Below are 22,317 nucleotides of genomic sequence, written 5' to 3'. Positions count from 1 at the left end.
AGTCAAATATATGGTGATGGAACAAATTTTTACTTTTAGATTGTTCATCCACATGGGTTTTAGTTTTATGTGAGGGTTAAATGTAAATCCAGACTTATTTTTTCCAAAGATTCAGCCAATTGTCATAAATACCATTTATTTAAGAGTCCATTCTGACTACATTACTATGAAATAAATCTTTATTATATATTAAGTTCCATATAGTTTCAGATCTACATAAATGTATAAATATTGATATACAAAATTCATGTTGGTCTGTTGATTTGTTTTTTTTCTGTGTATACCATATCTTATTGTTTTTCATTATTACATACTTCGATTTTTAGGTTCGAAAAGTTGTCTGTCATTATTCTAAATTTTTCAAATTTATTTTGTCTTTCCTTAGCCATTTACTCCTGTGGATGAATTTTAGAATGACCTCAGGTCATATTAAAAATTCCTTTGGAGTGTTATTACAGGTGCACTGAATTTTGTAATTTGGGAAAATTTGACTTTTTCCCCAGCTTTATTGAGATTTAATTGACATATAACATTATAAAATGTAAGGTATATAACATGATAATCTGCTACACTTATATACTGAAAATGATTACCACATCAGAGTTTTTATTACCCCCATCAACTTACATAAATACCATTTCTTTTAAGAGATAAGAACCTTTAAGATTTACTCTCTTAAATAGAATAGTGGTTACCAGTGCTGGGGGGTAGAGGAAATGAGGAGATGTTGTTTTGAGGTACAAACTTCTAACTAGCAGATAAATAAGTCCTGAAGATCTAATACACAGCATAATGATTATAGACAATACTATAAACTTCAAAGTTGCAAAGAGACTAGATCTTAATTGTTCCCACCACAAAAATGATAATTATGTTACATGATATATGTTAGTTAATACTACACTTGTAATCATATAATACATAAATGTATCAAATCAGCATGTTATATGCCTTAAGCTTACAGTGTTATAAATCAATTATATCTCAATAAAAATAAATACGTATCTATTCTCTTAGCAAACGTCAAGTATATAATACAGTATTGTTAACTTTACTCACCATGCACTACATTAAATCTCCAGAACTTTTTCTTCTTATAACTGGAATATTGTACCTTTTGACCAACATCTCCCCATTTCATCCACCTCCCAGTCCCTGGAAACTACTGTTCTACAATCTGTTTTCTTTAGATTCAGTCATGAGAAAGAAAGAAATCCTGCCATTTATAACAACATGGATGGACTATAAGGGCATTATGCTAAGTGAAATAAATCAAACAGAAAAAAGACAACTGCTATATGATATCACTTGTAGGTATAATCTCTAAATTGACATTTAAAAATATTGACTCCTCCATTTTTAGGGGTAGAATATCTCCGTTTATTCAAATCATTATTTTTGTATTCTGTTATAATTTCTTCAAATAGGTCTTTCACACTTCTTTTACTTTCCCTCTTAGCTTTATTCCTAAGCACTTTTTGGAATTTCTTGCCATGATCATTGAAGCTTTTACTCTATTACATTTTTCTAATTAAAGAAAAGTATTAACATTTGTATATTTATCTTATATCGGGCCACTTTGGTGAAATCTTCATATGTTTAAAATTTTCAGATGTGTATTTGCATTTTTCTGGATAGAAAAGTCACTTAAAAATGATGACAATTTTATTCTAATATTTGTGCCTCCTATTTCTCTAAATTTGCCTTTCATTGGCTTTGTCTACTGTCTGAGCAAAGTAGCTCAATAATGCTAACAGAGATGATCCTGCCTTGTCTTTTCCATGACATTGCTGGCAGGGAGACTTTCATATTCTCGTATTTGAATGTTTAGAATGAGGACTTCATAGTTTTTTAATTAAAAAAACCTCTTGTGTTTAAATGGTAATCTCAGTAACATAGGCTCTTTCTGGTAGCATTACCATTTGAGTGGCATCCAGGCCCCAAACTTGTAATTTAAGTATCTAGATTATATGAGCCAAAAACAAATGTTTAAATACACAGTAAGCAGGTTTCGCTCTGAAGACTTAAATACTCTCATCTGACATCTGTGCAAGCCAAGGACCGCTGATTAACCTGATGCTCATTTTTATCCTATCCCCACTACCACGACCTCTGGAAGTAAAAGTAGGAAAGAATCCTAATGAGAGGACCTAATTTACCAAGACCCATTCTATGAAAGCATGCCAACTAAAGGTGGGACCCAGCAGCCTCTTTTCCTGGGGGAGAAAAAAAAAAAAAAGAGGCAAAGGAGTTGGTCAGGAAACAACCTAAAAAGAATCTTTCAAAAAAGAATTGGGAAGAACTCAGACAAATTAGGCTACTGTGAAGGTCCTACCTTGTTTCCCTGAAAATAAGACCTAGGCGGACAATCAGCTCTAATGCGTCTTTTGGAGCAAAAATTAACATAAAACCCAGTATTATATTATTATATTATATTACATTACATACATTACATTATATTATATAAGACCCAGTCTTATATTTATAGTAAAATAAGACCAGATCTTATATTAATTTTTGCTCCAAAAGACATATTAGAACTGATTGTCTGGCTAGGTCTTATTTTCGGGGAAACACGGTATGAACACATGGGAAACCTTTAGTTTCTCATTTAGGAAGCAGCTGGGAATTTTTAACAGTTCCCTTGTTGGATTTTACTACCTGTTTCTCTGTAGTTTGTTGACACAAATGTTCTTGAAAATCCTAAGAAATAGAGGTGGACTTTTTTCTAAGGCTGGAGGTTACAGAAGCTGTCTTGATCAAATTGCCCTTAATATTGCTCCCACTGCTTCTCCAAATCCAGTCCAGGAAGGCAAGAGACATGGAGATAAAGAACTACAGCAGCAGCGACTCAGGCTTTCTCCTCCTGGGCCTCTCTTCCAACCCTCAGCTGCAGACACCCCTCTTTGCCAACTTCCTCGTCATGTACCTGATCACCGTGGTGGGAAATGTACTCATCGTCCTGGCCATCAGCTCTGACTCCCGGCTCCATACACCCATGTACTTTTTTCTCAGCAACCTATCCTTCACGGATATCTGCTTCACCACAGTCATTGTGCCAAACATGCTGGTGAATTTACGGTCAGAGGTAAAATCTATCTCCTACGTGGGCTGCCTGGTCCAGATGTACTTTTTCATGGCCTTTGGGAACACGGACAGCTACCTGCTAGCCTCTATGGCCATAGACCGGCTGGTCGCCATCTGCAACCCCTTCCATTATGAGGTGGTAATGAACCCACGGCGCTGCCTCCTCATGCTGCTGGCTTCGTGCACCATCTCCCACCTGCACTCCATGTTCCGTGTGCTTCTCATGTCCCGCCTGTCTTTCTGTGCCTCCCATGTCATCAAGCACTTTTTTTGTGATACCCAGCCTGTGCTAAAGCTGTCCTGCTCTGACACATCCTCCAGCCAGACAGTGATTATGACTGAGACCTTGGCTGTCATTGTGACCCCCTTCCTGTGCATTCTCTTCTCCTACCTGCGAATCATTGTCACTGTGCTCAAAATACCCTCTGTAGCTGGGAAGTGGAAGGCCTTCTCTACCTGTGGCTCCCACCTCACTGTAGTAATCTTATTCTATGGCAGCATCGCCTATGTCTATTTTAGACCCCTGTCCATGTACTCAGTGGTGAAGGACCGGGTAGCCACACTTATGTACACAGTAGTGACCCCCATGCTGAACCCTTTCATCTACAGCCTGAGGAACACAGATATGAAGAGGGGTTTGAGGAAGTTAAGGGACAGGATTCATTCATAGAAACAACAACATGGGATGTTATAACTGGGAGATGACCTAAGAGGTGATAGGTTATCCTCCTTCCTAACTACTTTTCACATGGCAGACAAAGAGGTCACGATGGGTGGTGTTGAATGGCAGTTAGAACACTGCTCTGAAAGCTAAAACACTTGGTTTCTCTCAGTCACCTTGACCACATATATGTTCAATCCAGAGGCTGAGTCCCGCTAGGAATCCAGATTTCAGGAAAACAGTTTCTGCCACACATAGAGTGGAATAATGCAATCTCCAATAATTCTTCTATAAGTTTGACATCAGCTAGTTCTCAAGCAATTATAAAATTCCATTAGCTTTTAGAATAAAAAATTACATGAGTTTGGTAGGGAATTGGTCAACACTCCTCGAGGAATGGCCTAACACTGGCCATAACAATGGGTTGACTTTGGAAAAATGAAAGTTCATTAGACAAGGACATAGGCAGAATGTTTCAAATAGTAGAAACCAGCCAAGCAGGAAGAGGCAATAGGCAGAGGATTCTGTTTGAGGGACAGTGATAATACCTGTGAGGCTTGTTCAGTCTGACAGCACAAAGAATAACACGGGAAAAACAGAAAAATCTACAAGCAGAGGTACACCCCCCCACCCAACACCAAAGTTCATCACAGTGTGAATACTCAGTCTCCACTCCTTTCCCTTCCTCCTTTCTCCACATAGCCAGAATCCTCAGTGAAATGCCCTTTATATTCTGGGAAAATCAATGAGCATCAGTCAGGATAGGCGAGGCTACACCGTGGAAACAAACAATTTCAAATATCTTTGGCTATTAAAGCCAAAGGCTTATGTCTTATTTACACTGCATGTCCACCATAAAAAAATAAAAGGGTGATGCTGGTTTTGTACACTCATGAGGGCACCAAAGCTGACGGGGCAGGCGCCACTGTGAATACGAATCATCACGTTGCCAGGAGCTGAGAAAGGCTCTTGAAGATTTTGCTCTGACAATTAAATACTCAGGTCCAGAAGTGACTCACACCATTTTGACCACTACTTACTGTCCGCAACTAACCACATGACGCACCCAAACAAAATGGAGCCCAAGGCACAAGCCAACTATGCATCTGTACAATGGAGAGCCACAAGTATTTGGGAAGCAGCATTAATGACCATTACATGATTCTGACACACAAATACCTAAGTATTTGTTGCTTTAATCAATCCTTCCCTGATTATGTCATTGTCAATAACAATAGAAATGTAAGATACATACTCTCTCTGGAGTCCTTTTGCCTCAATTATTTCATCAAGTTTCTACCACCACCAGCTTTTCTGGGTCCTAAGTTTGTGGATGGCAGGACCTAAACTTGAATACAAGTCTTTTGGCTGTAACAATGTAACAGGAGGTTTATAGCAACCTAATGGAATCAGGGACACCTAGGGCCCAACATCAACGTGCCTGGCATCGCTATCACTATGTTCTCTTCTAGTTATCAGCAAGCAACTAGTTATCCAGGAAACAAACTCAATTTACAAAGGCCTACACATTAGTACAGGAACACCTGGCTTTCACCACTTTCTGTCGCCAATCACTTGGTTTCGGGGATGCTGGCCTAGAAGATCTGTGCCCTTCCCACTTCCTCTATTTATGCGCCATAGTTTTCTCATGCTTAATCAAGTACAATACACCACTTCACAATGTGAAGAATGCCTGGCATATATTACATAAATATAAATTCATTAATTACAGCTTCTGGTAATATAGAATGTTAATTAAGTCCTTTGGTCCCAGGAAGCATATTTTTTAGGGTTGACCTCACTCAGCCATCAGCTGCAGGCTTCTGTTTCTTAGCAACAAATAGTCACTAGAAAATGAAGATCTTTTATGTATAAGCCTACAGATATTCCTAAAAGTTAAGACCAAAGAGAATTCTAGATTAAAAGACCATGTGATAAGATGTTATGTAAAAAAGTTACCAGTCTGGCCCTCAGATTAATCTTAACCATCTTAGTCAGAGCTAGAATTTTGTTTCTCTCAGAATACGAGACAATTCCCCCATGAAATTCTATCACCCTTCAGAAGCAGTGAGCTGATGTAGGCGGAAATAACTGGGGATATTAATAAAAGTTTTGCTATCTAAACAAGGGTGCCCAGAGTTAACTTGGGAAAATGCTAATAAGACTTGGTAAGGATGAAATAAATCCCTTCGGAAAGTTGATATAATCAGAGGACAGGTCTAAGCAGACCTTCTGTAGACCTTGCCAGGTTGGCTTCTGCACAGCCCTTGGAAGTAAACCAGGAACCTCCTTGACAGCCTCTCTTCCCACCATGTAAATACCTGGGAGGCTGGTTGAAAACAATAGGAGAATCATTCTATAGGCGTGTCCTTTGATGAGAAAATTGTGAAGGGAAATGTATTGGGGTTTTCTATTGTGAGTTCATTATGTATATCTAAATGTTGGAGATTTTGCTCCATACTAAACTAATACAAATGTAGTTCAATTTAATAACACTGGAAAAACAGAAGAATGTATAAGCAGAGGTACACCCCACCAACACCAACGAGTCATGAGAGTGTAAATATACAGTACTCCACTCCTTTTCTCTCCCATCTTAAATCTTCCTTTCTCCACATAGCCAGATGTGGAGAAACATATTTGAACATATTTTGTCTGTCTGAGTGAGTGACATAAACTAGGAAGGGTGTGAAACAAGAAAGCTGAGGCGGGCCTCGGGAAGAGTGCTTAGTATTTCCGACACTTAAGAGTTGGATGAAGAAGACACTAGCAAAGAGAACTGAAAAGGAGTAGTAATATAATCCAAGAATAGAAGTTTCCAGAGGCCATGGGTATTCACCAGCATCAAAATATGGTGAGTTTAAGCAAAACAAACCTGGAAGATTGTCATTGGCTTTAGTGACGTGGAAGCCATTGTTGACATTGGTAATGAAGCTGCACAGGAGGAAGGGAAAATGAGCCAGACTGGAGTGGGATAAAAAATAGGTTGTGCTCAGGGATGATGTAGATGCCTGATCACTGCACTGTACATCTGAAGCTGAGGCTAAACATTAATGAATGCCAACTACAACTTTATACATATATATATGTATAATATATATCGCGTACAATACATCGCGTACAATAAGTGGAGTACAGCATTAGGAATAGAGACAGTGGAAATGTAATGGCTGTACATGATGTCAGAGGGGGGTTATCACTGTGTGAGGGATATAAATGATAAATGTCTATTACATTGTTTTGTACACCTAAAACTAATAAAAAAATAAAACAAAAGGAAATAGGGTGTGAATCTTACACTAACAATGAACAACCTGAAAAGGAAATTAAGAAAACAATCTTATCAGTAGCATCAAAAAGAACACGTCACTTAGGAATAAACCTAACCATGAGGGTATAAGATTTACACATAGAAACCAAAACCATTTGATGAAAAAAGTAAAGGAGACCCAAATAAATGGAAAGATATCACCTGTTCATGGATTGGAAGACTAAATATGTTAAAATGCCAATACTACATAAAGTGGTCTATAGATTCAATATAATCCCTATCAAAACCCAAAATCCAAGTGGCATTTTTAACAGAAGCAGATAAAGAAATCCTAAAATTCATATGACACTACAAAGGACCTCATATAGCAAAAACAATCTTTATACTAAAGAACAAAGGTGGAGGCCTCACATTTCATGCTTTCAAAATATATTACAAAGCTACCATAATCAAACCAGTCTTGTACAGGTATAGAGACCAATGGCACAGAACAGAGAGCCCAGAAATAAACCCATGTATACACGAATAGCTAAGGCTTCAAGCATATACGATGAGGAAAGGATGGTCTCTTCAACAGATGGTGTTGGGGAAACTGGAATATCCACATGCAAAATAATAAAATTGGACCCTTGTCTTACAGTACTCCCAAAAATCAACTCAAAATTGATTAAAGACTAAAATGTAAGACCTGAAACTATAAAACTCTTAGAAGAAAACATAAAGTAAAGGCTTATTGACATTAGTCTTGGCAAGGATTTCTTGGATATAACACCAAAAGCACAGAAAACAAAAGCAAATACAGACAAGTGAGAACACGAAGTCTGACAATTAAGTTTGCAAACTCACCCTAGAAAAAGTGCTACATACCTCATTGCTGAATATCACTATGGTCACCTTCAAAGTACTCCCCTTGGGAAGTTATGCACTGATACCAGTGCCTAGTCCATCTTTCAAAGCAACTCTTTTTCTGGAATGGCCATCAGAGCTGTCATCATATTACACTTGATGTCCTCAATTTCATCAAAATGTCTTCCTTTCACTATTTCCTTTATCTTTTGGTAAAGAAAAAAGTCATTGGGGGCCAGATCAGGTGAGTAGGGAGGGTGTTCCAATACAGTTATTTGTTTACTGGCTAAAAACTCCCTCACAGACAGTGCTATGTGAGCTGGTGCATTGTTGTGATGCAAAAGCCATGAATTGTTGGCGAAAAGTTCAGGACGTCTAACTTTTTCATGCAGCCTTTTCAGCACTTCCAAATAGTAAACTTGGTTTGTCCAGCTGGTACAAATTCATAATGAATAATCTCTCTGGTATCAAAAAAAGTTAGCAACATTGTCGCAACAAGTTCTTGAACTTAATTGCCAGACATCGTACATTATTTATATCATTAGTACTTATATACCACCTACTCATTTACAAAGCATTTTTCAGACATGTTTATTCAGTGACAGAGCCATAATGAAAATCCAGACCTGTGTGACACCCAAAACCATATTCCTGTCAATATACCATATACCAGCCACTCACGGAAGTTGTAACAACTGGATACTCTAAGCCAGGTCACACACCTAACATTCCTTCCTATTTCCTACTTGCAGAACACCAATGCCAAGGGGAAACCAGAGCCACATGACTGAATTCCTCCTTCTGGGACTGACCAGTGACCCCGAACAGCAGGCGTGGCTCTTTGCCAGCTTCCTTTTTTTTTTTTTTTTTTTTTTTAATTTAATTTATTGAGGTGACAATTGTTAGTAAAATTACATAGATTTCAGGTGTACAATTCTGTATTACATCATCTATAAATCCCGTTGTGTGTTCATCACCCAGAGTCAGTTCTCCTTCCATCACCATATATTCGATCCCCCTTACCCTCATCTCCCACCCCCCACCCCCCACCCCCCTTACCCTCTGGCAACCACCAAACCATTGTCTGTGTCTATGAGTTTCTGTTTCTCATTTGTTTGTCTTGTTCTTTTGTTGTTTTGGTTTATATACCACATATCAGTGAAATCACATGGTTCTCTGCTTTTTCTGTCTGACTTATTTCGCTCAGCATTACACTCTCAAGATCCATCCATGTTGTCACAAATGTTCCTATATCATCTTTTCTTACTGCCGAATAGTATTCCATTGTGTATATATACCACAACTTCTTCATCCATTCATCTATCGAAGGACATTTTGGTTGTTTCCATGTCTTGGCCACTGTAAACAAAGCTGCAATGAACATTGGAGCACACGTGTCTTTATCTCTAAATGTTTTCAGATTTTTTGGGTAGATACCCAGGAGAGGGATTGCTGGGTCATATGGCAATTCTATTTGTAATTTTTTGAGGAACCTCCACACTCCCTTCCATAACGGCTGCACCAGTCTGCATTCCCACCAACAGTGTATGAGGGTTCCTTTTTCTCCACAGCCTCTCCAACATTTGTTACTATTTGTCTTGTTGATGATGGCCATTCTGACTGGGGTGAGGTGATATCTCATTGTGGTTTTGATTTTTTGCCAGCTTCCTGACCATGTATCTGGTCAATGTGGCTGACAACTCAGTCATCATTACAGCCATCTGGGGGATGCCTGCCTCCACATCCCTATGTACTTCTTCCTCTCCAACCTGTCTTTGTGGACATCTGCTTTATAAATATCATCATGCCCAAAATGCTGGAAAACATGTTGAGCAAGAGCAAGAAGATCCCCTTTGCCCAGTGCCTCCCCCAGATGTATTTCTTCATGACCTGTGCTATCACTGACAGCTTCCTCCTGGCCGCCATGGCCATTGACAGCTATGTGGCCATGTGTAACCCACTGCATTACACCATGACCATGAACCCCAGGTGCGGTCTCCTGCTGCTGATAGCATCCTGGGTGGTGTCCCACCTCCACTTGCTCACCCACATGATTCTCATGGCCCGCCTCTCCATCTGTGGGCCCAACATCATCCACCACTTCTTTTGTGTGGTCCAGCCCCTGCTAAAGCTCTCCTGCTCTGACACTTCCGTCAGTGAGCTTTGGGCCTTCACAGAAGGCTCCTTTGTGAGCATGAGTCCCTTTGTCCTTGTCATTGTCTCTTACACTGTATCACCCATGCTGTTCTGAGGGTCCCTTCTGGGAGAGTCAGGTGCAAAGTCTTGCCTACCTACGGATCTCACCTGACCACTGTGGCACTATTCTATAGGACCATAATGTCCACGTACATTCACCCCTCATCCACTTACTCAGTGACAACAGTGTGGTCACTGTTATCTATACAGTAATTACCTCCATGCTGAACCCTTTTATCTATAGCCTTAGGAATGATGACACGAAACAGGAGGACAGAATAGCATAACCCACTACGGTACTTCTCAGCACTGATTCATTCAACAGGAACCCATGAAACACCTACTCTGTGCCAGGAACTGTACTCAATTATGAAAATATTGCAAAGACATGTCAATCATAGCTCCTTCTTACAGGTCAGTAAGTGGGGATTAATTACAGGTCTGTAAGTGGGGATGAGACAATTGAAATAAAAGGTTATTTTGTACTTTTTGGTAAAAATAAGTAGAGTGAGAAATAGATACTGATATCTTACTGTATTATACACAGGTTTCAGAACTGCAGCAGAGTTTAAAGCCTCTCCCTGATTTCTCCTTCTCCCTCCTCAATAAATCTCTTACACACTGAATCCCACCTTGGCATCTGCTTCTCAGATGCCAAACTAATGCATGCATAACCAATGACCCTGCAAACAGGTCTACTCCTTGGTAGATAGCCTAGAGAAAACTGAACAGGTACGCTAGGAGACTGTACAAGAATGTTCATGGGTGCAGCAGTTCAAAATGGAACAAAATGGTTTGGGCTTCATTTATTGTGATTTGTACTCTCTCACCTATAAAAATAATCTAACTTGATATGAAACAAACAGAGAAAAAAATCCCAGTTCTCTAGCTGTTTCAGCTGAAATAATAAAGCTTGGGCTACCATTCAAATATCAATGATAGAACAACAAAATAATAAAAGATTGCTATTGTGAAGATGTTCTTGTCAGAGGATGGTGATCTAAAATGTTTCTCCAATTTGCACAGAAAAATTTTTTAAAGAAGAAACGAATAATGGAGAAGGCCAAGCCAGTGTATTCAAATGTCATTTTTTTAATGGGAAGATGAGGAGTTCCATTTACAATAATAAACAACTTTTGGGAAAAGTGTCAAAAACCTGGCAACAAGCTCAAATGCCCATCAACATGAGAATGGATAAATGTATTATAGTACAATCCCACAATAGAATGTAAGTCCACAATTCCTTAGCTACAATCCGAAAATCCAAAAATTAATAAAAGGTACTTTACAGAGTTTCAGCAAACTCATTTTGTAGCAGAATCTGACCTGGATTGACATGTGGCTGTTTAAAAATATGTGTCTGTCACACTTGGTATATTCACCCATTTTCTTCCAAAATATTAGTGTTTGATTACCATGTGTAGCATTAGAACTTCCTGGTGGTATCACATAATGATACATACACAGTATTCTTTTCTAAAGTAGGAAAATTCTCAATTTGCAAATGAAAATCCCTAAATATATAAGGTAGGACAGTGAGAACCTTTACTATACAGCAGTGAAAAAGAATCACCTATAACTGCAAGTAACAATATGAATGAACATCAAAAACATAATATTGGGTGAAAGAAGCTAAATGATTCCATTCATGCGAAAGACAAGAACAACCAAATATAAACAATTCATGATTTATACATATGTGCATAGCTGGTTAAACCCATAAGAAAATTGTTCTTTGTGTTTTGCACACTCTTTTTTATATTATGTTTCGCCATTTAAAAATTTTAAATTAATCTTGCGTGCAGAAGACCCTACTACTTCAGTACATTTTTATAAATCTGCCAGATCTTTCCCCTCTCAGGTCACAGGACACACATTTGTTTACTTTTTCTAGATACAGACCTGTAAGAATTGGAAGACTGATTATGTGGCCCACCCTACACCAAATCTATTCATTTATAACTAATGATTTGCTGGGAAATTATAGGCTTTCTTTATGAAGACTGGAATCTGATTAGAGTGTGTGGACTCCATGGCAGGTTAGGATGGGTGGAGATGGAGCCCTCCGACTCCTGGGTCCAGGGGAGGGGTACTAGGAGCAACGCTCTCAGGATTTCCAGGCCTAGTCACTCTGAAACAAAAGTGTTCCTGACCCTGCTGGGACTCAGGAATCCAGGGGCCAGAGACAGCTGGGGGGGGGGGGGGGGCGGTGCACAATCGTCCCATCTTGCTTCTAACTAGGAGGTCTGGGACTGGGTCCCAGGAGACACTGCCTATGAAAAAAGCCCACAGCTTTCCTGGCTCCTGTTCCTGAGCACAGGTTGGTCCAGCCCCAAGTCTTTAGTCTGTGCTGCTGTTATAGGGAAGGAAGAAAACTGAGATTCTAGTAAGTCCCCTTGCAGAGAAGCAGGCAAAGAAAATCAAATATAGGAGGCAGAGCCAGCACCTGTTGATGGCAATGGGATCTGAGGATGGTCAGAATTTCCAGGTAAGACCTGAGGAGTAGACATGGCAGACACTGCGCTCGCTCTCTCTCTCGCTCTCTCTCTCTCTCTCTCTCTCTCTCTCTCTCACACACACACACACACACACACACACACACCATCTCCTCCCTATCGCTTCTTCATTTCCTGCCCCTTCCTCAATCTCAGCCAAATACACCTTGGCTCTCTCAGGCACCATGAGGAGTGCCTTGACTTAATATCCATGAATTTCCTGAGAGTCCAGCCTGAAGTCCATGCTGACCAAGCCCCTGGCAGTGGCCAATACATTAAAACTGTGCGACAGCAGTGCTCAGGACCCCTGTCCGATGCATGGACAATTCCCTCAGCTCACACAATCGTGAGTGGCTTTCGGAATAATTCTCCGCCACCACCTCAGGACGGTAACAACCTCCACAGCAATTGATAGTTCAGCAAGCCCCATTTCATGCTTTTAACTTGAGTCTCAGAATTATTTGAGGTAGATTTATTTAGGCTCATTTTACAGGAGGGTCTGAGCAGTTAAATGATTAGCCAAGATGGCCCAGCTGGGGCTCCAACCTGCGTCTGCACATATCAAAGTGTGTGCTTTGTCTTGGTCCTACTGGGTCAAAGCCTTTGCCATCCAAGGGTCATGAGGATGATATTGATGACAATGGCACTTACAACTCAATAGATGAAACTTGACAGTTTTCAAAGCCCAACTTCCCACAGACAGTGACCAAGGAAAAGTCATTTGCCCGGGACTGAGGGAGTTTCCTGGAAGTGGGAGCTCAGTTTGAAAAGCAGGGAAGTCTTAAGCAAACACAGAGGACTAGTTGCTCACTCCAGAAAGCATTTGATATAAGCCATTATTCTAGCTCTATATAATCCTTATCTAATTTAATCCTCACAACAACGTTATGAGTTAGGCATTGCTCTTATCCTCTTTAAGCAGATGCAGAAACAGGCCAGAAAGACTGCGAAGCTTGTTCGGTGTTACAGCACACAAGGGGGTGGTGGCCCAATGCAGGTGCATCAAGCCAAGAGAGAGTGTGTTTTATCCCCACGTAGAAGAGCATGATCTCAGTAGAGGCTGGCATTGCCTGTTTGTGCATTCTTCCTTCCACAGCACCCAAATGCACAAGATAAAAGCTCTCATTTCAGGTTTTGTATCATAGGTCCTGAACGAAAACCTTTTACTGATTTAGGTATTTTGATGTTTTCAACAGTCCTATATGGTGTATGTCCACATCTTACACATGAAAACAACGAGGCACAGAGGAAGTAACTAACGTGCCCTAAATATGAAAAACAGCGAGGGTTTAGAACTGCGAGGCGTGTTTCCGGTGCGTCAGGAAGCCCAGCTTTCATTTTATCTACTATTAGCAATATAACTGTTACCACAATTTAGTGAAGGCCTACTCTATGCTAGCACTTTGAGTGTGTCATCTCATTAATTATCAACAATGAGCAAAGATTGCACCCAATTTACAGACCAGGAATTTGAAGCTCAGAGACGATCAGAGGATGTGTAAGTGTCATAGGCAAACAGCAGAAAGGTTCCCATATCATCTACAGGACAACAAAGCCAACACTCCAAGGACCGATGCTGTCGGTGATGATGATGGGAACCTTTATTTGTAAAATGTCTTTGATTTCATGAAGTAATTTTATCCACAATAGTTCATTTCATGGGTCTTTAAAAGAAAGAGGGCAGCTATGCCCATCATAGTAGGAAGACCTGAGTTCCAGCTATGACCTCTCTATATAATTAGTTACTCCTTTTCTACCGAGAGAGAGAGAGAGAGAGAGAGAGAGAGAGAGAGAGAGAGAGAGAGAGAGAACTGTACTTAATAATTTTCTGGTAAATGCATATCCCCAAGATGTCTTCTTCAAATTTCACAAGCCCATGAAATGGATAGCTTTCCTACCAAAGAAAGGTGGTGGGCAGACTAAGACTTGGGAAGTTTCCTCCCAGCTAATCTCAAGTTCAACCTCATCCAAGAGGTCTACAGGACAACTTCCTAGACAGCTAAATGCAAAGTTCACCCCAACAAGATCTCACATTATTATTGTCTATAGTTCTCGCCTCTATACGTGTTTACATGCCTGCCTTCAGAGACATTAGTGCATCTCTGTGACTCTGAAAAGAATGCAGAACACAAATGAAATGCTTTCAATGATAGAAGATTTTGGAGTCCATGTATATTTAAGCAAGATTTTCCTCCAAATGTTCTATTTTAAATGGGAATTAGAAACCAAACCAGCGTGTCTGACTTCATACTCCTGGGCTTCTCTGAACACCCAGAGCAGCAGCCTCTCCTGTTCGGGATCTTCCTGGCCACATACCTGCTCACCGTGCTGGGGAACCTGCTCATCATCCTGGCCATAGGTTCTGACCGGCACCTCCACACCCCCATGTACTTCTTCCTGGCCAACCTGTCCTTCATCGATACCTGCTGCTCCTGCACCATTGTCCCCAAGGTGCTGGTGAACATGCACACACAGCACCACACCATCTCCTACCCTGGGTGCCTCGTGCAGATGTATTTCTTCATGACACTGACCCTGATGGATAACTTCCTGCTGGCTGTGATGGCGTATGACCGCTACGTGGCCATCTGTCTTCCTCTGCACTATACCACAGTCATGTGTCCCCAACGCTGCCTGTTACTGGTCACTGCATCCTGGCTCTGCTCCCACCTCCTGGCCTTCTCACTCTCTTTTCTGATGTCTCAGTTCTCTTTCTGTGCCTCCCATTCCATCCCACACTTCTTCTGTGATCTACTCCCACTCCTCAAACTTACCTGTTCAGACACCCATATCTTTCAGATCATGATGTTTGCTGAAGCAGCCCTCTCGGGTGTGGTCCCTCTCACCTGTATCTTGGTGTCTTATGCACACATCATGTCCACCGTCCTCAGGGCCCCCTCTGCTGGGGGGAAGCACAAAGTCTTCTCCACCTGTGGCTCTCATCTGACAGTGGTCACTCTCTTCTATGGAACTATGTTTCTGGTGTATTTCCAGCCCTCCTCATCCTATTCAGCAGACACTGGAATGGTGGCATCTGTGGTATATACAATGGTGACCCCCATGCTGAACCCCTTTATCTACAGCCTGAGGAACAGGGACATGAAGGGGGCTTTGTGGAGACTCTTCAGCTGGGGAAGATTTTGCACCCCTTAAAAAGCCCTTCCCCAGACAGGAAGCTCAGGCTCTTTGAAATGCTTCCTCCCCAGGACTTCTCCATTGTAATTTTGAAAACCCAAATTCAGGGTAGGATGGATGCTTGGCATCACAGGCAGGTTAAACAAAATGAAAATGTCTCACTTGGCAGAACTGGAATAGGATCAACTGGCTCAGGACGGAGTTGCAGCTTGGAAGAGGGAGTAGCCAATCATTCCTACAGAGTGACTTGATTAGTGGGTATAGGTGTCAAGCCGATTCAAACCAGAGAGAGGGAGCTAACAAAAAATGACCTCCAACACAACTCAGGTTCTAAGAGGACGCCCAGTAGCAGCTCAGTCTGTGACTAACAGGTCCCACCCAACTAAAAGCAATGCAGACAAGACCTGGAAGGATCTAGTGCTCTGAGCTTCAGGAACCATTTCCAAGCCCAGTTTTGGATGCAACTCAGAGGGATTAACCTTCACACAGAGAAATCTGAACCAAAAAGACATACTATCGATGGGACGAAGAGAGCAAGATTAATTCTAGGAAAGGTAACTAGATACAGACAGATCAGAGGACTGGCCCAAAATTATACAATTGGAATTAGAGCTAAGACTCTGACAGTGAGTGATTATGAGTTATTGGGACAAGTCCTTGATTCTTTGGCTCTTAAACTCTGGTTTATTTTTGTTCTTCGCTACTACAGAACAATACATGCTGATTATGGTAAATTTGTAAAAATATACAAATTTGTAAAAACATATAAATTTGTAAAAATATACAAATTTGAGGGAAAAAAATACTCACTATCCCTACATTTAAAGAAAACCACTGATAATAGTTTATACCATATACAGGCTGTCATTTCCTTTTTTTTTAATTTTATTAAATTTATTGGGGTGACATTGGTTAATAAAATTATATAGGTTTCAAGCACACAATTCTATAATACATAATTTATATATCATATTGTGTGCTCTCCACCCAGAGTCAGTTCTCCTTCCCTATATTTGACAACCTTTACCATATTCAACCACCCCGCTTTCATCTCTGGTAACCCTCTGGTAACCACTATACTGTTGTCTGTGTCTATGAGTTTTTGTTTGTTTGTCTTGTTCGCTTGCTGCTTTCAGTTTTATATTCCACATTACTCAGCCATAAGAAAAGGTGAAATACTGCCACTTGCAACAACATGGATAGATCTTGAGATTATCATGCTAAGCAAAATAAGTCAGACACAAAGTGGATTCTCCTTGCTTCAGTTTTCCTTGATTATTGGTGAGGGGACTATTTATCTGTCTATCACTTTCTGGAAATTTTTTATTGAATTGTATGGCCTTTATAAAAAAAGTATTTTATTGGGGAAGGGGGACAGGACTTTTATTTGGGAACAGGGTGTACTTCCAGGATTTTTTCCAAGTCAAGTTGTTGTCCTTTGAATCGTGGTTGTAGAGGGCTCAGCTCAGCTCCAGGTCGGTTGCTATAGTTGCAGGGGCACAGCCCACCATCCCTTGCAGGAGTCAAACCAGCAACCTTGTGGTTGAGAGAATGCCCTCCAACCAACTGAGACATCCAGGAGCTCAGCGGCAGCTCAGCTCAAGGTGCCATGTTCAATCTTAGTTGCAGGGGGCAGAGCCCAACATCCCTTACAGGATTCGAGGAGTCGAACTGGCAACCTTGTAGTTGGCCGATGTGGGAATTGAACCGGCAGCCTTTGCCATTAGGAGTACGGAGCTCCAACCATCTGAGCCACCAGGCTGGCCCCTAATATGGCCTTTTTATATTAAAGATATTATATCTTTGTCTCCTTTGTCTTGGTAATATTCCTAGTTAATTCTTTATGTCAACTGTGATTTTTTTTATGTAAGAAAGTTTTTATTTTGTTCATTATCAAATCAAGACATCTTCTTCTTTGTCACCTCCTTTGCTGGAGTTATGATTTTAAGATCCTTCCCTTTGCAGAATTCATGCAAATAGTCAACTGGTTTTTGATTTTCTTGTAGAATACAGTATTTTTTAATGTAACCATATTATTTCTTTAAAATGAAATCACATAGTTAAAGTTCTTCTCTCTCAACACATCCCTCTCACTTTCTGTGAGTCCTCATTTTGTGTCATATAATTATTAACAAATATAAATGCTGACTGCCTCTGAACAGGGACCTGAAGAAGGATTCTGGGGTGCCGGTCATGCTCTGTTTCATGATCTGGGGGCTAGTGATGTGTGTTGACTTAGAGAAAAATCACTATACTATATATGTGTGGTTTTGAGCATTTTCTGTATTCTTCAATAAATATTTCTTCAATAAGATATTTACTCAACAAATATAAAAACAGAAAGTTTGAAAATAAAGACTTAAAAATTATATGCTATAAAAATATTGACATAGCTCTATTATTATCAAACAAAAAGATTTTTAAGGCCAAAAAGCATGATTACTGATATAAAGGTTCATGTTATAAGAATGAAATCTTTCATTCACCAGGTAAATATAATAATTCTATTAATTTTTGGTAATTAAAAAGACACAGATACACAGAGAGAGAGAGAGAGAAAAAATTAATCAAACAAGGAGAACTGGAAAAATCCATTCTTGGTGGAAGATTTTAACACACTTCTCATGGTAATTGATAGAATAAATCATTCTGAAAATTCAGTCAAGATATCGAACATTTGAAAGGCACAGTTAACAATATTAACTTAATAGACATATGTAAAACATTACATTCAACAAGTGCAGAGAACATAGCTTTTGCAAGATTTCAAGGAAATTTTCCAAAACTTGCTCACTTACTAAGTCATAAAGCAAATCTCAACAAATGTCAAAGAGCTGAATTCATACAGACCACATGAAATTAGGCTAAAAATCATGACAAATTTATAACTAGAAATCTCCACATATTTTGAGACTAGGAAACTCAGCTGGGAATAATTCAAGAATAAAGAAAAAATAATGGCTATTAGAAAATATTTTATCTAAATGAAAACCAATATAAAACATTATTTACAGTAAATTATTTATAGGATTTATAATCTTAAATGAAAATGTTAGGGAAAAAAGGCTACAAAATATTAAGAATCCATCTAAAAAGCTAAAAAAGAATAGCAAAATCAATCCAAGAAAGAAAAATGAAACAGGAGCAAATCATGACAAAATTAAATAAACATATGCCAGTGAAGACCAACAAAGCTAAAAGATTTTTTTGAAAATATAATTTATGTATAGAAAACCCTAAAGACATCACCAAAAAGCTGTTAGAACAAATAAATGAATTCAGTAAAGTTTCAGGATACAAAATCAATATACAAAAATCTGTTGTATTTTTATACACTAATAGCAAACTATCAGAAAGAGAAATTAAGAAAACAATTCCATTTACAATTGCATCAAAAAAATACCTTGGAATAAATTTAACCAAGGAGGTAAAAGATCTGTACACTGAAAACTATAAGACATTAAGGAAACAAACTGAAGCAGATGCAAATAAATGGAAAGGTAACCCATGCTAATGGATTGGAAGAATTAATATTGTTAAAATATTAATTCTTTGCTTTGGGTCCATACCGCCCAAAGCAATCTTCAGATTCAATGCAATTTCTATCAAAATTCCAATGGCATTTTTCACAAAAATAGAACAAAATAATCCTAAAATTTGTATGACATAACAAAAGACCCCGACTAGCCAAAACAATCTCAAGAAAAAATAACAAAGCTGAGGCATCACGCTCCCTGATTTCAAACTATATTATAAAGCTATAGCTATAGCAATCAAAACAGTATGGTATTGGCATAAAAACAGACACATAGATCAATGGACCAAAATAAAGAGCCCACAAATAAACCCACACCTGTGGGTTTTATGACAAAAGAGCCAAGAATGTACAATAAGAAAAGGACAATTCCTTCAATAAATGATGTTGAGAAAACTGGTCAGCCACATGCAAAAGAATGAAACTGGACCACTATCTTACACCATATACAAAAATTAACTCAAAAATGGATTAAAGACTTGACTATAAGACCTGAAACCATAAAATTCCTAGAAGAAAACAGGAGGTAAACTCTTGACATTGGTCTTGGCAATGATTTTTTGGATCTGACACTAAAAGCAAAGGCAACAACAGCAAAAACAAACAAGTGAGACTCCATCAAACTGACAAGTTTCTGCACAGCAAAGAAAATCATCAACAAAATGAAAAGGGAAGGGGGTCAAATATATGGTGATGGAAGGAGACTAGACTCTGGGTGGTAAGCACACAATGCAATATACAGATGATGTATTATAAAAATGTACACTTAAAACTTGTCACCCCAATAAAATTAATTTTTTAAAAAAGAAAAGGCAACCTACAAAATGGGAAAAAATATTTGCATATCTTATATCTGATAAGGGGTTAATATCAAAAATACAAAGAACACATACAACTCAATAGCAAAAAACAATTTGATTTAAAAATGGGCAGAGGATCAATAAATAAAGCATTAAAAATATTTCATAAAGTTTATGAGCATTATTATACAACCTAGTGATGCAATGCAAATATCTCTGTTCATTAAGGCTCAACTGTCTCATCAATTTTGCACACATAGCTCAATGGAGACTAACATACTGCAATGTGAAAAGTGTTTCTTAAGTATCAGTATGAGTCAGCTAGGTATATCCAATTATACCCATGTAATGTGATTTCTCAAAGTGATTTGATTTTTATTTATTACTTCACAAACTTAATTTTACTGGATTTGATAGAGTTTGGCATATATTCAAAGTGAATTACAAGCTATCAAAACACTTAACATCCAGAGTCCTTAAAGTTAAGAGTCTGATTCTGATGACATTGTGTGTATATGTGTAACATAGCCCTCTTTAAGATTATATAAAGAAATATTGCTGAACTTTTAAGGTAAAAAAAATTTTTTCTTGCATAAATAAATCAATAAATAATAAAAATGGGCAGAGGATATGAATAGATATTTTCTAAAGAAGACCTACAGATGGCCAGCAGGTACATGAAAAGGTGCCTGTTATCACTAATTATCAAAGAAATGCACATCAAAACCACAATGAGATGTCACCTCACAGCTGTTAAAATAACTATTACCAAAAAGACAAGAAATGACACGTTGTGATGAGGATGTGGAGAAAAGGGAACCCTTGTACATTGTTGGTAGGAATGTAAATTGGAGCAGCCACTATGGAAAACATTATGGAGGTTTCTCAAAAAGATTAAAAACAGAACTATCATATGATCCAGAAATTCCATTTCTGGGTATTTATCTGAAGAAAATGAGAACACTAATTAGAAAGCATATATGCACCCCACATTCACTGCAGAATTATTTACAATAGGCAAGCTATGGAAACAACCTAAGTTTCCATCAACAGATGAATCAATAAAGAAAATGTGATACACACACACACACAGTGGAATATTATTGAGCTGTGAAAAAAATGAAATTTTGCCATTTGCAGCAACATGGATGGATTATGCTTTAATTAAGCTGTCAGACACAGAAAGACAAATACTATATGATATCACTTATATAATGAATCTAAAAAATAAAACAAAAACTGAGATCATAATAAAGAGAACAAATTCGTGGTTGCCAGAGAACAGGTTCAGGGTGGGAAGATGGGCGAAGGGGGTCAAAAGATACAATCTTCAATTAGAAAATAATTAAGACATGGGGGTGTAATGTACAGCATAGTTAGTAATACTGCATTGCGTATGTGAAAGTTGTTAGAAAGAATCTTAAAAGTCCTCATCACAAGAAAAAAATTGTAACTATGTATGGGTAATGGGTGTTAACTAGACTAATTGTGATCCTTTCAGAATACATACAAATACTGAATCATTACACTGTATACCTGAAACTCATATATTATATGTCAATTATACCTCAATTTTTGAAATTAATCAAATTAAGTCACCATATTTACAGAACCAAACTCATATGATGCAAAAATAGCATTTCAATAGATGCAAGAAAAAACATTTGATACAATTCAACATCCACTCATTAAAAAGTCCTCTTAGCAAAACAGGGATAGAAGAGACTTTTACTTATTTGTTTTTTAGTTAGAATCTACTTTTTATTCTTCTGGTAATTTTTAAAAAATTTTTATCAAATTTGTGGGGGTAACATTGGTTAATTACATTACTTAAATTTCAGGTGTACATTATAGTACAACATCTCTACACCACCCATAGTCTAAAAGAAACCTAATCAGAAAAAATGTTACTTTTTGTATCCCCAAAAAGGGGATACAAAAATCAATTTGGGGAATGTAATCGATAATGTTGTAAAGATTTTGTAGGGCAGCTGAAGAACACTTGTCTCATTAGGGAGACCACATCTTGGATGATATAGATGCCTGATCACTGCACTGTACACCTGAAGCTGACGCTCAACAATAGTGAAGGTCAACCACAATTTCATACATATACATATATAATTTCATATATATTTATATATATATATATTTACAAGAAGTAAGGTAGAGCATTAGGAATAGACACAGTGGAAATGTAATAGTTGTATGCGATGTCAGAGGGGTAGCAGATGGTGGGAGGGGGGTTATCACTGTGTGAGGGATATAAATGATAAATGTCTAACTATTAC

At 38.6% G+C, this 22,317-nt stretch overlaps 2 protein-coding genes and 1 pseudogene across 2 annotated transcripts; all 3 read left to right on the top strand.

The window, feature by feature from the left end:
* Positions 1–2,722: 2,722 nt before the first annotated feature.
* On the top strand, positions 2,723–3,757 carry LOC109439296 (olfactory receptor 1L4). Its single transcript, XM_019719560.3, has one exon. It carries the CDS (start codon positions 2,822–2,824, stop codon positions 3,755–3,757), a length of 936 nt encoding a protein of 311 aa, XP_019575119.2. The 5' UTR covers positions 2,723–2,821.
* Positions 3,758–6,299: 2,542 nt separating this feature from the next.
* On the top strand, positions 6,300–10,348 carry LOC109439294 (olfactory receptor 1L6-like; annotated as a pseudogene).
* A 4,419-nt stretch (positions 10,349–14,767) lies between these two features.
* On the top strand, positions 14,768–15,709 carry LOC141571274 (olfactory receptor 1N1-like). The gene has a single exon (XM_074331543.2). The coding sequence runs from the start codon at positions 14,768–14,770 to the stop codon at positions 15,707–15,709; it is 942 nt and encodes a 313-aa protein (XP_074187644.1).
* The last annotated feature ends 6,608 nt before the right edge of the window (positions 15,710–22,317 follow it).

The sequence above is a fragment of the Rhinolophus sinicus genome, chromosome 16 (genome assembly GCF_057876585.1).
Source record: "Rhinolophus sinicus isolate RSI-liver-muscle chromosome 16, RSI-T2T, whole genome shotgun sequence".
Lineage (NCBI taxonomy): Eukaryota > Metazoa > Chordata > Mammalia > Chiroptera > Rhinolophidae > Rhinolophus > Rhinolophus sinicus.
Note: the sequence above shows the minus strand (reverse complement) of the source record. Positions and strands in the feature narration are given on the sequence as shown.

Coding starts and splice junctions, on each gene's coding strand:
- LOC109439296 (XM_019719560.3), top strand. CDS start 2,822: ATGGAGATAAAGAACTACAGCAGCAGCGACTCAGGCTTTCTCCTCCTG.
- LOC141571274 (XM_074331543.2), top strand. CDS start 14,768: ATGGGAATTAGAAACCAAACCAGCGTGTCTGACTTCATACTCCTGGGC.